General features: G+C 33.7%; 2 protein-coding genes and 1 long non-coding RNA gene across 3 annotated transcripts; 1 reads left to right on the plus strand and 2 right to left on the minus strand.

Moving 5' to 3' along the window:
- Positions 1 to 2,936: 2,936 nt before the first annotated feature.
- On the minus strand, positions 2,937 to 3,632 carry LOC122594825. Its single transcript, XR_006323113.1, has 3 exons — positions 3,536 to 3,632; positions 3,321 to 3,430; positions 2,937 to 3,206 (listed from the first exon to the last, which is right to left on the minus strand). It is a non-coding gene; the product is annotated as an uncharacterized LOC122594825 (long non-coding RNA).
- Positions 3,633 to 13,262: 9,630 nt separating this feature from the next.
- Positions 13,263 to 15,848, plus strand: LOC122596835. Its single transcript, XM_043769485.1, has 6 exons — positions 13,263 to 13,609; positions 14,249 to 14,339; positions 14,424 to 14,662; positions 14,746 to 15,092; positions 15,189 to 15,287; positions 15,391 to 15,848. The coding sequence occupies exons 2-4, from the start codon at positions 14,255 to 14,257 to the stop codon at positions 14,992 to 14,994; spliced, it is 573 nt and encodes a 190-aa protein (XP_043625420.1). The 5' UTR covers positions 13,263 to 13,609; positions 14,249 to 14,254; the 3' UTR covers positions 14,995 to 15,092; positions 15,189 to 15,287; positions 15,391 to 15,848.
- A 132-nt stretch (positions 15,849 to 15,980) lies between these two features.
- On the minus strand, positions 15,981 to 16,965 carry LOC122596899. The gene is made up of 2 exons (XM_043769543.1): positions 16,962 to 16,965; positions 15,981 to 16,915 (listed from the first exon to the last, which is right to left on the minus strand). Exons 1-2 carry the CDS (start codon positions 16,963 to 16,965, stop codon positions 15,981 to 15,983), a joined length of 939 nt encoding a protein of 312 aa, XP_043625478.1.
- Between the last annotated feature and the right edge of the window lie 407 nt (positions 16,966 to 17,372).

Raw genomic sequence — 17,372 nt, forward strand, 5'->3', positions numbered from 1 at the left:
TTTGAGATTCGGGCTGAAAAGTGTACAACCTTTGTGTGTTAACTTGTTGTTTGTGCCATTATGTGTTGCCTTGATTGATGACATAGTTCAATTGAGCATACGTTTGATTTCCTTGATGATGACATGACTTGATTGTGCATATGTTGAGTGTCTTAAATGATGACATTGTTTGATTGATGGAATTGTTAACGTGTAAATATGTGGTTGTTATATGATTATTGTATGTGCGTGTTTGGTTGACTTTTAAGTTAGTTGTGTATATATGGAAGACGATAATACCTTCGAAAGGTTGGAGATGTGGTGGGAAGGCTGCGGGTGACCCTATATATAAGCATCAAAGGCCTTTCAAAAGTAGTATCGTACGAAGTATATACACATAGTGTTTGTTTCTGGGTGGACATTGATGGTCATGGTGCAATTGAGTACAATGAAGTACATTACGCGCAATTGAGTACCATGAGGTACATTACGTGTAATTGAGTGCAATTGAGGGACATTGATAGACATGTTGAGCATTATAAAACTTGTTAGATACTTCTTGATATCATTATTACTTGTTCTTGTTTACTATGCGTATTTTAAATACCTTGTGTAGTTCATTATGTGAGTACATATGTGAGGGTCATTGATGGACATTGATTGATTATGTATTATTTGAGTATGATTGATTTATTTATGATTAGGGTAGTTGTACATACATGGAAGACGATGATACATTTAATAAGTTGGAGATGTGGTGGGAAGGCTGCGGGTGACCCTGTATACAAACATCTAAGATTCCTTAAATGTAAAGTCGTATGAAATGTATGTGCATTGTGCATGGTTGAGTTGATGGACATGATGGACATGATGACAATAAACGGGTACTTATGTACTTGATGACATTAAACGGGTACTTACGTACTTGATGACATTAAACGGGTACTTATGTACTTGATGACATTAAACGGGTACTTATGTACTTGATGACATTAAACGGGTACTTATGTACTTGATGACAATATCGATGACAATAGAGGGACAATGTGTGCATGTGCAATAAACGGGTGCTATACGTACTTGATGACAATTGGATGACATGAGAACAATTGAGGTACATTGATGGACATGTCTGGCCTTTTAGAACTTGATGGATATTTGTTGATGTCGACATTCTGTGTTCTTGTGCATTATGTGTGTTCTAGTTATGGTATGATTGTGCAATGGATACATGTGGGTCCAGGTTGCGCTACGAGCCAACCTATATTGAGTACTTGCGCCTTTTAAGGACTTACTGTAAGTGTGTTCCTTGTTCATTAGCTTAGTTCATATTGTGAATGGCTTTGGCATTAGATCCTCGTCATTTTCCCCTACGAACTCACCAACCTAGTGTTGACCTTGTTTAGTACACTTTTCAGGTAACCTTGCGAATCCAAGACGTGATGGTTGATGGATGATTGCGCTAGAGTTTGGGCTTAGTCTTACATGGATCAAGGATTCATTTGCCCCTATTTGCATTATGCTTTATGTACTTGTTGTTGATGATGGATTCACTAAATCCCTTTATTTTCATATAGTTCATGTTCTACGATAATCTCATGTATACGCTATATCTTTTCGGTAGTATTTCGAGTCTAGCTCGGGGTGTTACAGGTGCTAGTTGTCTATCTAGTTATATACACTAGTCTGGCTTGTATCTTTATCCCATATCTAAATGATCTAAAACCCCTGTATTTCCAACCCTCTTTCATACCATTAATCTTTCTACATATCAATATATGTAGATATAGCAAAGCATAGATCTGAATATATCTCTACTAAAAATTCAGAAGGTGACCACCAAGACCTGAATAACCGACCTCCCTCACTTTTCATCGTTGGAAAAAGCCGCCGTCAACACCGCAGTCTGTTGTATCGCCAGAAGAAACCACCAAGCCCGAAAAAAACCACCACCACCACGATCTGTTGCACCACCGAGATTTGTGCCCTTCTTGACGGAACTGAATAGGCCACCGCCGGTGGCAGCGGCGCTGATGCTGGGGATAGTATGTATAAAATCTAAAGAGAGTGACAAATAGAGAGAACATGTGACGATTCCATTGAATTTCAGAGATGATATTGTTCATCAAAGAAGCTAAAGCAGCAACCGTTGTTGATGTAATTTTTTATTTTATTATTATTTTTTATTTTATTTATGAAACTAGTGGTGATTATAATCTAGAAAGGGGACTTTTATTGATTTTCTTTTTGTTGTTGTTTAGATGAATGAATACAAAACATGTATATAATGAGTATATAATCTAGAAATTTTGAGTTTGACCCAATGAGTTCTAAGATCAGATATTCAGATCTGGATTTCAATGTGTTTTTCGTGTATACATGTGTACATAAATCTGGGCTTTGATTATAAGTTCAGTCAAAAAGCTGGCAAAATACAAAAATACCCTCACGTGGTTTACACGTGAGGGGCTTAACGGACTCGAGATGATGTCTGTTATCCAAAAGGATGAAACGTGAACATTATCACCCTATAAAGGATTGTCTCTGAAGTTTTCAAAGTTAAAGGACGATTCATGGAGAATTCGTGTCCAAAAAGCCGATTCACTACTACAAAAATACTTGTTTTGGAACGGTTTTGCTGGTTGTTTGAAACGGTTTTTGAAACGTTCTTAAAAATGGTGTTCCAAAAAATCATGTGGTTCTCGGAACGGTTCTAAAACCGTACCAAATAATCGAATTTTTGTAACGGTTAGCTAATAAACCGTTCCAAATCAGTTTGGAAAAGTCAATATGTAATTCACTTTGGAACGGTTGTAACTTTCAATATGTAAACCGTATCACTTTATTATATTTTTATTTCTACATTTTAATTTAATAAATCGAGCTTCATATATTATCATTATTATTATTATTATTATTATTATTCATACTAAATAAACATGAGATTCAACCAAATGAAAACTCAATCTTGACACATATCATTATTCTGGAAAATGGACTTGAATACATGATTCATTATCTCTTATACATCAAGGTTTACACAAGAACACATAATAAAAATTATAGTAAAGATCCAAATGCTATCATATAACAATATATATATGTATAATATATGTTAGAATTCCGGCCGACGAGTTGGATAATTTGTAGATGCTTGAATCGTCACAACTTTGCTCGACTTGTCTCCTTGCCAAACAGCCTTTTGAAGTGCTACGTCTACATAACTTCTGTAAAATTTTAAAATCAAATGATTAGGATCAACTAAAGATTAGTAAAAAGATTAACACACTTAAATACAAGGAAGATAAGAGAGGTCACGATATATACATTATACTCCGTACCATTTTTGAATTTCGACCAAATTACAAACTATCCGAATTCCGAAGTAAATAATTGCACATATGTGCGATATATCATTGTGCTAGCAGATCTCGTATTGTAAATTCGATACCTGTGAAATCACTTGAATTATCATAAATAACAAAATTACCCTGTATTTATATAATATATAAAATGAGATGATTAAGCTTTACACAAAATAAAAATCTAATTTAACCTGGAGATGGATATGGCACTTTGTAAGCGATCAGGAATGAGGGCAAAAGTTTCTGGGAGGGGGTAGCACGTAAATGAGAAAGGGAGATTTTAGGAGAAATAGGGGGAGGTGGTTTTGAAGTGAGAGGACAGAGGAGGGAATATATTGGAGAAAACAAAAATATTTGAAAGGGGCGGTAGTTTTTGGGAGGGAAGAAATTATTTGGATGAAAAATCAAATAAATTTTAGCGCAATAGTTCAAAGAAATTTAATTTTGTATTTTGGTAGAATTTTTTAAATGTTAGTTTTAAATACTATATATTATATGGGTAATGATATTCATACTATAGATTCTAATGAATATACCACACAATATAACATTCTGAACACACTGTACAAGCTATTAAAACACATATGAGGTAGATTTATCACAACTCGTGATACTAATATCACTCTTCATATTATATAGTATAGTTAATATCAATGTTTTTAAACAAACAATATTTTAATCATACTTGTGTACAAAATTTTTCGTTATTACCGAAAATACCAACCGATACGATTCTTTTAATTTATTTTATAATTTCTTATAAAAATCTTACAAAACTTGTTATATTTTTATTAAAATAGTCAAAATATAATTATAATACACACAAAAATAATACGAGTTCACAAATAATTAAAAAATAACATTAAAGTATCATAAAAATAACATTTAAAAAATGTATGTTAGTGAGATGTTTTTCTATAAATATTAATATTAATATAGTATATTAATATACTTGGATAAATATTATTAGGATTTTTAATTTATAATTAACTTAATTATGACATTATCAATTTACAATTTGATAAAATAAATACCTATGAGTGGTTAATAAGCAGTTATGTCAGTTATCTTTTAATATATATTAAGATATTACTCATATTTCGACATGTTCCAACATTTTATGAAGATACATTCCTTTATGTATATCTATTAATAGCTACATTTTATATAAAATGTGTTTAAGCTATATATATATATATATTCAAATTCCCTTTATGTATATCTATTAATAAATGCATTTTATATAAAATTACTACTTTTTAAGTTTTACGTCCTGTTTAAATGTCTAATAACTACATACTCACTTTTCTCATATATGCTACCTACCAATAAACTAAAATATAATTGAGATGTTATTGAAATGACACGTGGCACAATCCTTGATCGACACGTATCATTTTAATATATTTATTTTATTAAAATAACTTTTTTAATTATATATAGATTCAATTTACTTATTAAACTTAGAATTAAACTATACCTCTTGGCTTATGAATACAAAATAAATTATAATATATTTTTTTATTGATTTACATTAGTATTATACATTCTTAATACAATTTAATTTGATTACAATTAATAATATAAAACAAAATATTGATATAAATATGTAACCTTCCTAACTTTTAGCTATATTTTGTTATTAGATATACATTATGCAATAAAGTATTATTTATTTTAAATTGGGTTAAATGTGTAAATTGGTGATAAAGAACAAAAAAGTGTAAATTAATTTAGACATGTGTTGATTTACTTAAAATTGAAAAATTGAGAGTTGTGATTGGTCAAATTAAAGTTAGATCAGTTGTCTTTTAGTATATATAAAGATGTTTCAACTTCTATTAAAGATAATAATAAGTTATTAATATGAAAAATTCAAGTTGTTCAAAAAAAAAACACCATGAAGAATTCAAAATGTTGAGTGTACAATCCGGAATCACAAGGCTATTTGCCGTCATTCACCACGCTTCCAAGTTTCGATTTTGATGTGATTTGTAAAAATTTAAGCTAAATCCAAAACCTTAACTAAAACATATATTATATTTATCATTAGTGTTTATTATAATTTAGATACGATCATCGTTTCACTTTAAACATAATTTATTTCATAATCACAAACCATGTAAGAGACATGCATATTCAAATTTCTTTATGATACAATTTATATAGCTACCGTACATCGTACGGTATTAGAACTACTTATCTACCAATAAACTTAGAAAGGATTAACATGTTCTTGAAACGACACCTGACATTTTCTTTTATCGACACATATCCTTCTAATTTATTTATTATATTAAATTAGCTTATTTAATTGTATATCAACTCAATTTCCTTATTAGATTTAGAATTAAACTCTAACTATTGGTTTATTGATACAATATACATTATAACCTTATTTGAGTGATCAATTTTTATTAACAAATTATCTCTTTTTCTTTATCAATTCTTCAACTTCTTTTACTTACATTATTTATAATTAGTTATCAACATGAAAACTTCAAAAATTTAAGTTTGCGATCCAAAATCGACAGGCTATTTTCCATCATCTACTACGCTTACAAGTTTTGATTTTAATGTGGTTCTAAAAATTTAAGGTAAATCTAAAACTCTAACTAAACATATTATATTTATATTATTGTTATTATAATTTAGTTTTGATCATCGATGTATTTAACCATAATTTATTTTATACTCACGAATCATGTATGAGCATATTCAAATTTCTTCATGATATAATGTAACACCCCTAACTTACAAAACGTACAAAATGATATCGAAAGTAACTTAAAGGACAAAAGGGACATTAATCTTATGCAAAGTCAAACCAAAGTCAACCAAAGTCAAAGTAACAAAATATTCAAAGTACTTATAATCCAACATAAAGAACTAAAGCTTAAAGAACTCCAAGGCCAAAGGTGCTAGGTCCAAATCGTTCTACACTCTTCGCTCGTCCCCAAAGCCCCCTAGATTACCTGCCGTATAAGAAAGAAAACAAAGAATACGGCTGAGCAAAAGCTCAGTGACGGATATGACAGAAGCAGAGATATAGTATAAAGCGGAGACATAATTTTATAAACAAACTTATTTTCAAAACAAATATTACCTAGGACCGATCCATACGCCTCCTATCAAAATATAATATAATGAGCTCGAACCACACCGGGTTATCAAAAGGAGACACCGTTAAACAAATCAAATACACCGCTACGGACGGTGCCACGTCATTGGTGTCACAATAACGCGCCCATGGGACCTCCATGGATAGGTTACCCTTAAATGCATATCTTAAGAAACCGTTTTGACCAACTTATATATATAGATATATCGAATGAGTTTTTAAGAGACAAATGAATTTTTAGACAGTTAGAATAAAAATATTTTAAGACATTTTTATATAAACTTAAGACCACATCTCCATTACCCAATTCTCACAAATATGCGACAATATTAATTTTCGTTAATCAAGGGACATATATGAGTGTACGAATTGGGGAACACTTTTACGAATCACCGCATCAAATGTAACACCCCAAACACAACTCTTTCGGAACAATTAGAAAATTGGGTTTCAAGAGATGTTTTTGGCACACTTAATATATATATCAAAAATATTATAATTTTCTAATCAACAAAATGTTCAAAGACTAGCAAATAAATAATTTTTTTCAAATAATTTATTGAATCCATACAAATTTCACAAGATTCAAATGGATTTTTGAGAGGAAAGATTTTACCGGAGGGAGCCTAATACCTCCTAAAATATCCGTACTTTATCGTCGATCACAGATATTGCCAAAATGAGGGAATCACTGAAGAAATATGATCACCTATCAAAATCTAACAAATACGAAAGTATAAGCACAAAATATATTTAAATAGGGAGTATGTAATATCCTTGATATTATGAGTTTAATCTATGGTTTGATTTGACCACGGCGTGCACCTACCACCCGAGTTGCCTAGAATGGTACTAACAAACATTGAAGCGCGTAAGACCACCCACTATTAGCGGCGACGTCGCCGCAAATAGTGGCGTGGACCCCACTATTAGCGGTGACGTCGCCGCAAATAGTGGGTCCCCCGGCCTCTCGCTTTCCCTTTTAAACAATTGCTGTGTAAGTGTACCACCTTTTTAAGGAAAAACTCGGGAAGACTTCGCCGAATTTTGGAGTCTTTAGTCGGTCCCCCACTGACCTCTCGCTTTCCCTAAACAATTGTTGTGTACCACCTTTTTAAGGAAAAACTCGGGAAGACTTCGCCGAATTTAGGAGTCTTTAGTGGGTCCCCCAGCATTTCTCGATTTACCTTTTAAATAATTGTTGTTTACCACCATTTTTCAAGAAAAGGATCGGGATGAATTTAGGAGTCTTTTTGCGAGCCGTATGCGGTGAGAGTCGCACGTAGAGCGATGGTCTGTGAGAGGAAGCAAGTGAAAGTTACTAGACGTGGAAGGTAGGTAAAAAGGGATGGCTATCATGCTTAGTTCTCAGTTACTAAAAGGACGAAGTAGATGAACAGACTCTGGAGACGACGTAACACTCATTTACCTTTTAAATAATTGTTTTTATTTTAATATATGTTAATGTTAACAAATATTTTTGTTGTACTCATGCTATGGTAACTAGTATTATATGTAAGTATTTTAATATATGTTAACAAATATTCATATATGATATGGTAACTAGTATGGTAAATATATGTTAACAAATATTCATATATGCTATGGTAACTAGTATTATATGTAAGTATTTTAATAAATGTTAACAAATATTTTAATATATGTTAACAAATATTCATATATGCTATGGTAACTAGTATTATATGTAAGTATTTTAATATATTTTAAATAATATTTTTGTTGTACAAAAATTTTAATATACGTCAACAAATATTCATGTATGGTAACTAGTATTATATGTAAGTATATAATAATAATAATCATAATGATAATATAGTAAATAAATACATGGAGTTTTATTTTAGGGAAAAAAATATTAATATCAGTTATTAACTACTGATATTAAAAAAATGTTAAAAAAAAAGTGTTAGTAAATATATGTTAGAAAGTATTAGTTATAGAAATGTTATAGTAGTATGGTTAGGAAAGATTACTTATGTTATTATAGTTAGGAATGATATGATTTTTAGAAATTCATTAATTTTTAGGAAAACATTTGTAGTTATAATTATTGTTTAATATAGTTCATTAATATAGTTTTTATTAGGTTCGTATTAACGTTAGAAACTAAGGTTTGAAAAAAAGTTGCAAAAATATGGGCATTTTAGGTATAATAATTTTGAAAAACAATTTTGTGTCCAAAATATGTCCAAAACAATTTTAGGTATATAAAATTTTAATCATACACAATTTTAATAATTGGATTAGCACACGTTGTAATTTTCACCTAAGTTATTTGACGTAATTTTCTCTTAATCCAGTGTCTTGCCTGAATATTTAGTAACAAATTCAACCGTTTCAACCAAAGTTAGTTAAGATTGATACCTTGTCATTATAACATTTTAGTAGATTTATATGTATAAACACTAGATTAAATTTAATTATTTCATCTTTATCAAATATACCCTTCTTAATTATATAATATACCATAAATAAAATAAATATATACGTTTTAAGTTTTGAAGTTGGTTCTAAGTTTGTTTCTCCCAATTGATTTTGAAGTTGGTTCTAAATTTTATTTTAATGATCATACAATATCAACCTACTAAAAAAATATTAATTAATATCGATAGATAAAAAGTTAAACCCACTCTAAGATATTGATAATAAGAATTGAATAACTTTGTTGTTGAATTGATTTCGATAGATAGATTAATAAATAAATATTTAATATTAATAATAAAATCTTTAAATAAGTAATAGGATTAAATTATGACATAATCAATTTTTACTTTCATAAAATTGAGCTTTGTGATTGGTTAATAAAATGTTAGGTCAACTGTCTTTTAGTATATATAAAGATACCCATAGGTCATACATATAAATTATCGCCATCAATATATGATATGATATATTTATATAGAGAATTAATTAGTTTCGACTTTTTCGTATTAGGAGTTTAATAAAAAGTTATATTAATTAAGTTATTTGATAATTCTAGGTAACTAAATATATATAAATAATATTAAAGATACACATGTCGTTTAATAAACTTTAATACTACCAGAGTACAAAACTACCAAAACCAAGCTGGGCCCAGTGCTGCAGCTGCAGGAGCTCTTCCTGCGTGCCACAAATGCCCTACGAAGAAGATAGAATTGCTTAAGCTGGAGGTGGAAGCATGAGTTCAGAGTTAGCATCGAAGGATGAAAAAAGACCCCCGGTTGAAGTGCCATCAAATCCAAAGGGCACATGTAGCCATGCCATGAAATACAAAGGGCTAGCCAATAAATGATAAGAAGGGCACGCACGTGAAGCAAGGGGATGGAGGGCAGCCGTCCGACAATTGGGGACCGCACATATCAAAGATAAAGAATATGAAAACCGAGACTATTTAAGTCGAACTCGGATAAAGCAAAATCTTTTGAAATAACTCGGAATGCTAAAGGACCCTTTCACTTTCTAGCGAATAGAATAGGAATCTGTGAAGGTAAAACGGAGGTTCTTATGAGCATCCCAATGGATAGAGGGCTGAATGTATCATGAATTAGAAGGGGATAGCCCCGAAATCCCTTTACCCCTTCAAGCGCAAGAAACTCCCGGTAGTGTAAGCATGTCAATGGAGTTCCCAAAGAAGTCCTTTTGCTTACTGGTACTCCTGTCCTACCCCTGCTGGAACTAGACCAGTGACCGAAAAAGAAGTCGCTCTTGTCTTACTCTTATCGGAATCCAGCGCAAGCCGGCTTCCGAGTTATACCCGATTATAAAGCCTTGGCCATTTCGAGGGTGAGCCATGGATATCATCGGAAAGATCTATCCCAGATCTTAAAGAGGTCATACTTTTATCCTAGTATAGTAGCTACGGTCCAGCCTTCTCCACCTTCTGCCCTGGGTAGAAGCCGAGCCTCCCCAGAATGTGACTTCTACGCGACCAATCTCATCCACTTGAAAATTCGTGTAAAAGTTGCTAATTCTACTTTCTAATAGAGTCGTTAGTTCAGCAGCTCTCGGAGAGAATTCCATGATTCTATTTAGGCTATAATATATAAGGGGAATACCGCTTTCAATTTCAAAGAGCTCTATTTCCGCTACAAAAAGAATCCATGTTCATGGTGCTACTGTAGAAAATACTTTATTTGAAGATGGTGATGGCGCAAATACATTCCGTGCTTTTAACCCAACTCAAGCTGAAGAAACTTATTCAATGGTCACCGCTAATCGCTTTTGGTCCCAAATCTTTGGGGTTGCTTTTTCCAATAAACGTTGGTTACATTTCTTTATGTTAATTTATCAACAAGACATCAGGCGGCTGGCCTCTTTGACGAAGTCTTTCAACTTTCCTTTATACGGATGACACTCTTGATGACACTAGAATACATGAAAATAGACGTAAACAGAGCATTATAATGTAATAACTTATAAACCGAGTAATATGCTTTTATCAAAAGATTACCTTTGAAGGATCGACTTCACGAATAAACTTAGGATTATAATGTAGTAACTTGTAAAGGAAAAGAAGCCAATTGAACAATTTGTTTTCACGAATTATTTGTAAAACAAATTATAAACTACACAATAACATGTTTTCCTATTATAAAAACAACAATCACCTATTACTTTTACACAAGATAGTTATTTTCGTGGATCTAACTAAACAATGGACATCTTTAGTTATACAATCAATTTTAAGTTTGCATGATACATCCCAATTCATTTAAAACAATAGTATAATAAAAAAAATATGGATAGACCCGATCGATTAATTACACCATTGTCGATTGAAAAAAAAATAAACAAATAAAATAATCAATGATAAATATACCTTGTAGATGCAAAATCGAGATTGAAAAATAGCAATAGATAAAGAAATGATGTATAAATAAACTAACCTCATCTTTTGGATTTTTCATAGTGATTGAATTGTTTTGATAAAAGTCATCAAAATTAAAACCTCCATATCCGTAAAGCTAAAGGGATTTGAAACTATCTATTGTTATTCGTAATTGCAAACACTAATTGATTAGAATTAAGTGTTGATTTCTTTCCTTTATAGGTTATATAATAATATATGGATATGGATTTGCAATTTAAAAGAATACTCATTGAATTGTTAATTACTATAGATTTAAAAGAATAAACAAAATGCAAGGTAGTTCAAGTGGTAAATCAATCCTCGGCTCTGACATTTTTTTCTATTAGAAGACAATTTAGTAACTTATATATAGAGAAGTGGACACTCCACGTCAGTAAATAAGTTGTCTACGTGGCTGCTGACGTGTCATTCAGATCGCTCTGGTAACATCACATCAGAAATTGCTGACATGGCGGGCTAGAAGAGTGCCAAGTAAGCGCTTTCCGATAGCGCTTTATATATATATAGAGATCCGTTAGAAGCAAATAACACTTGTTGAGCTTCAAACCGGCCATTTTGTTCAAATAAAGAGATTCTTACACTCGTATCTTTAAGAGCTATATTATGTTGTTGAACTTCAATTCATATAACTAAAAAATATGTTTTAACTTTGAAGCCCGTAACTCGACCAGGAAGAAAAGTGTAACCCGACCACCCACTATTAGCGGCGACGTCGCCGCAAATAGTGGGTCCCAGAGTCACATGCGCCTGTAACGTTTGACCGCAAGTGAACGGGGTCAGTGGCGAGTATTTAAAGCCGAGTTCTGTTGCTAAATATTCGGAATTGTCATAAGGAAACTGTGAAGTGGTAGATAATTTAAAAGCTACACGAGAGCATAGATGGTTTGCAAATATGTTTCTGATGAAATTTGAAAAAAAGTTGACATTGTTTTGTCAAGGATACTTATCGTTGATCACTTTGTAATATAAAGTAGGCATGAGTATGTATTTAAAACAAAGTGAAACATATTTGATAGCAATGAAATGGTACTATCTGATGGGGAATACACACATGCTGATTCAACCCTGTGCCCAAATGAGAAGCAAAAAATCTGGGATCCTGACTTGTATCTTTTACGAACAAATCCAGATATTTTCCAAGGAAATCCACATAATAGCATGCATCCATAAAATGAAATCTAAAGTATGTTGCATAGAAAGTACGAGTCTCCCTTTTTTAACCATTTATAATATGGTTTATTAACTAATAACGGATTTGGAATTTTTGGGGTTATTTGTTCTTACATTTAGTTAACTAATAACAAACTAAATATAAACCATTTTATTTAAACTTACCCGCGTTTTTCACGGGTTAAAAATCTATATAGTTGTATTGATGATGTATATACATTTTTTACCTTATTTACTAATTATGTTATTAGTATGTCTTAATACTTGTTTTTTATCTAATATATTAACTTCTAAACTAATTATTTTATTCTCTGAAATATTATTTGGTATCAATTTACTAAAATCGATTTTTAAAAACTTATCCGTGTTTTTCGCAGGATAAAAATCTATTCGGTTTCTATAAGAGGTCTCAATTTTAGATTCTTTTTAGTAGTGACACTCTCATGGTCTCATCCTCCATTCATGGCTATCTTCACTCACGAATCTTCTTTTACTCCAAGCTTTTCATTACTATTCACGAAGCGCGTAACCCGACCAGGAAGAAAAGTGTAACCCGACCACCCACTATTAGCGGCGACGTCGCCGCAAATAGTGGGCCCCAGAGTCACATGCGCCTGTAACGTTTGACCGTATCACGTGGTGGTGTCCCCACTATTAGCGGCGACGTCGCCGCTAATAGTGGGTCCCCCACTGGCAGATTTTCGATATAAACAATGCAATCCATTCGTTCCTCTTCTCCTCCTCTTCTCCAGAATACTTCTCCTCCTCCTCCATTCTTTCTGCAGGAAAATCCTTTTTACTCCATTCTTATAACTCACAAATCCGGTCATCTATCCCCTCATCATCGTTATCAACATTCCTTTTTACACTATCTACCTTTTCCGGCTTCCCGGAGTCCATTTTCAGGCGTAGTTTTAGCGGCGACATTTTTCCGGCGATAATTTATTCCGGCCTACCAGTTTTGTGGGGAACGTATTTTCCACCACTGACGTACGGGAAAACAGTTTTTATAGTTTTCCGGCGACTATTATTTTTTCCGGCCAGCCAGACAGTGCGTTTTTTGCTATACATATTTTTCCGGTAAACTATTTTTCAGACGAGGTAACACTCATTTACCTTTTAAATACTTGTTTTTATTTTAATATATAATAATGTTATCAAATATTTATTTCTTATAGAAATTATTAGTTATAGAATTGTTATATATTTTTGTTAGAAAATATATGTTGAAAAAAAAAGTTAGAAAAAATATGGGTTAAAAAATACGTGTTAGAAAATATTAGTTATATAAATGTTATAGTTTAATGTTATATAAAATATATGTTAGGAACAAGTGTTAGTAAATATATGTTAGAAAGTATTAGTTATAGATATGTTATAGTTTTATAGTTAGGAAAGATTACTTATGTTATTATAGTTAGGAATGATATGATTTTTAGAAATTCATTAATTTTTAGGAAAACATTTGTAGTTATAATTATTGTTTATTATAGTTCAAAGTATGATTCTTAGTTAGAAAAACCCTTTTTAGTATGATTGTAATTGTTAATATAGTTGTTATTAGGTTAGTATTAATGTTATAAACGAATGTTTGAAAAATAGTTGCAAAAAAGTGGTCATTTTAGGTATAATAATTTTGGAAAACAATTTTGTGTCGAAAATATGTTAATTTAGGTTGCACCTTTTTTATGACTTTTATGTTTGTTTATGTTATTTTATAAATTGAGACGGCTGATGTAGGTTAAAATGACTGCACTTCACGGCGGAGATGGTGGCAACGACCCTCCAAACTGGGGGTGGAATCCCGAATGGGGTTGTAGGCGTACGGGTGGTAAGTATATATTAATGTACGTTGCATATAAATATATGGTACATATGTATATATATATATTTGTTAATTTATTTTGTTTTGCAGGTATTAGCACAGGGAGAGCTGCTGCTGCTAACAACGATCTGGAGCGCGAGTTTCAGAATTCGGGACGCCGAATCTCGCTTATGTTAAATAACGATCTCAGTAGGTGGCAGGCAATCGGGGACCACGCCAAGTGGTACAAGAGCTATTTGGGGACCTATGTCGCTACCGTCCCACATAATTACGAGTCGTGGGATCAGGTGCCCCAGCCCATCAAGGATGGACTTACTGACTGGCTTATGGTATAAAACTAATTTTTTTTACTTTTTAAATACTTTATTTTAAAAAAATGGTAGATGCTAACTTTTACTTGGTACTATTGCAGAGACGGTTCTACTTAGAACCATATCTAGGTCACCCAGAAAATCACCCGTTACGCGAGGCCGTGACCAGGATGATACGTCAGGATGCCCTGAAGATCTACAGGGATAAAAAAGCAAAATTCAAGAAGACTTGGTTCACTAACAGGGGTGGGTCCCAAAGGCTGGCAGAACTGGAGGGTCAACCTCCGTATGGGATGCCTCCACAGGCGTGGAGTTATCTACTGGGTTACTGGACCAGCGAGCCCCGATGATTGCTGCCCAAAGAAACACGACAAACAGGCAGCAACAAAATAATTTTGTCAGTACTCACGGTCGGCAGTCATACGCTCAGCGTGAATGGCGTTACGCTGTAAGTTATACGTAATTATTTATACCCACGTATGTAAACATATATCTATACAGAGATAGGCATACAAATATATAACTTTGATTAATGTATATACAGGAAGATAATGACGGGCGACGTGAGGACCCGCCCGAGTTTTATTTGCGGGCCCACACGAGACGAGATGGGATGGTGCAGGACGCAGTTATGCCCATTTATGTAAGATCTTGCACAAATCCGGGAAAAAGATATTTTTTTGGTATATTTATATTAAGTATAACTAATTTTTAGTTATTATTAACTTAATTTTCATGTGCTACAGGAGCAGCTTCTTGATACCCACCAAAGACTTTCCCAAGTGCCCAATACCCCGCCTACGCAGACATATGTGGACGCTTTAGGGACACGATCGGGACATACTCGTATGGTTGGGCGTGTGGTTAGGGGAACACGTGGACTGAATGTCCCCCTCCCAGAGGATATAGAGCAACCCTTCCCAGCCCAGCAGTCACCGTCCTATAACGTCAATGATATGTTCGCCCAGGGTAGCCCTTGGACCCAGTCATCATTCAAAGACGGACCTAGCACATCATCATCCCATGCTGGGCCTAGCACGTCACGGGCCCCCACACAGCGGTTGGGTAGTGATAGTGATAGTGATAGTGATGATGAAAGTGATTAGTTTTCCCTTTTTTTTATTGTTTGTATTCATCGTTTAACGGAAGTGTAATTTCCTTTTGTAATCTTGATTTGCGTGAAATTTTCATTTGTATTTTTTTATGTTTTTATACATTTGTTGATAAAAAAATAATTGCTATCAAATTTAGAAAAGTATTATAAAATCAATGTATGTACAACAGAAAAGTATGAGAAAAGTATGAGCAATTAGTAGATTTAAAACATTTAACGAATTTAATCATTTATTACAATAGGAGGGTCTGGTGGTACTCTTGGCATTTTTGCGTACAACCAATTTTGATACGCATCTTCTTGATTTGCGTGCGTTATTGCTAGTCGACGTGCAGGATCGGTTGCGTGAAATTCCCATTCCGGATTCTTGTAGGCCATTGGGTAGTCGCCTGCTAATTTCACTGCAACAAAATGGGTTTCGTTGTTTATCAGCACAATACTTATCGGTTGTTTGAATAACAGCTGATCTAAGCCGTGATGCATCGGAAATACTGTTCGGGGGTCACGTAGGCTAACGCAGTTGACTATTATACCCAGCTTATTGGCCAGGAGGATATGGAACCACACTTTACTCATCCAATGATGCATGGGTCGGCTTCGTCCATAATAAGATGTTCGCAGCGCCGTCAACATTCGGTTGCCCTCTGTTTGCCCAAACATTTGCATGTACCCTTCGAGGTCAGATTCAAACTCCGCTAGCATCTGCGTACGAACCCACTCTGCACCCATCTCCTCATCTAGCCCCAAAGCTACAGCGGTAGCTCGAAATCCACAGTTACCGTCTCCTTTAACATTTTGTGCGCCTACAACGTACGGCCTTAAGTACGATGGTATCTCACCTAGTACCCAAGCGTAATTTTTGGAAAGATTGGCGTTATACGGTTCTGCAACATACCCAACCCAACTGGCCGATGACTGTGCCTCTGACTCCGGATCCGAAACCTGTGCCTGCCTTGATTCATATATGGGTGCATTTCTAGATTGTGTAGGTGGTGGCCCGAAGATGTCATCTACTAACTTCGAATATGGTTGGTCATAGTTGAGCCAATGGTCTTGGGACGTATCGCCGAATCCATATAATTTTTGTGTCACATATGGTGTATCCCCGACCCCGTAGGATTGGGACGGGTCCCCCCACGTATATATATCATCAAGACCTGGATATGGGTGCAGGTTTCCGAAAATGTCAGGATTATCTTTGACCCATTCTGATTCAGGGTGGGATTGATCGTCGAACAATTTTCGGTTATCGGGATAACGACAGGACTGGGACGGCTCGTACGTACTGTGTCTGGCGGGCTGCGCAGGTGGGGTTTGTTCAAATCTGGCACCTTGTATTCCCTCGGTCGACTGGACTTGGATTTTCGTAGCCCAGGTGGGTTGGTGTTGAGATCCGGCACCTAGACCATTAGTAAGAATCAGTTTCCTTAACTGAGGTAGTTATATATACTATAAATTTTTGAATAATACAAATATTTTTTTAGATGTATTATGTATACCTTTGGCGGCTTTTGTTTCGAGCCGACTGGTCTTCCGCGTGTGGTCTTTTGAACAAGAGGATCTTTCACTTGTGTCTTACCAGGCTTAAACATGTCTTTAATTTTTGACAACCAA

This window comes from Erigeron canadensis, chromosome 4 (assembly GCF_010389155.1).
Source record: "Erigeron canadensis isolate Cc75 chromosome 4, C_canadensis_v1, whole genome shotgun sequence".
NCBI classification, from domain to species: Eukaryota; Viridiplantae; Streptophyta; class Magnoliopsida; order Asterales; family Asteraceae; genus Erigeron; species Erigeron canadensis.

What these genes read in the sequence shown, in the direction of transcription:
- LOC122596835 (XM_043769485.1), top strand. Translation starts at nt 14,255, where the DNA reads ATGACTGCACTTCACGGCGGAGATGGTGGCAACGACCCTCCAAACTGG. An exon ending in GGGTTGTAGGCGTACGGGTG is followed by an intron (nt 14,340 to 14,423) that starts GTAAGTATATAT and finishes TTTGTTTTGCAG; the next exon opens with GTATTAGCACAGGGAGAGCT. An exon ending in GACTTACTGACTGGCTTATG is followed by an intron (nt 14,663 to 14,745) that starts GTATAAAACTAA and finishes GTACTATTGCAG; the next exon opens with AGACGGTTCTACTTAGAACC.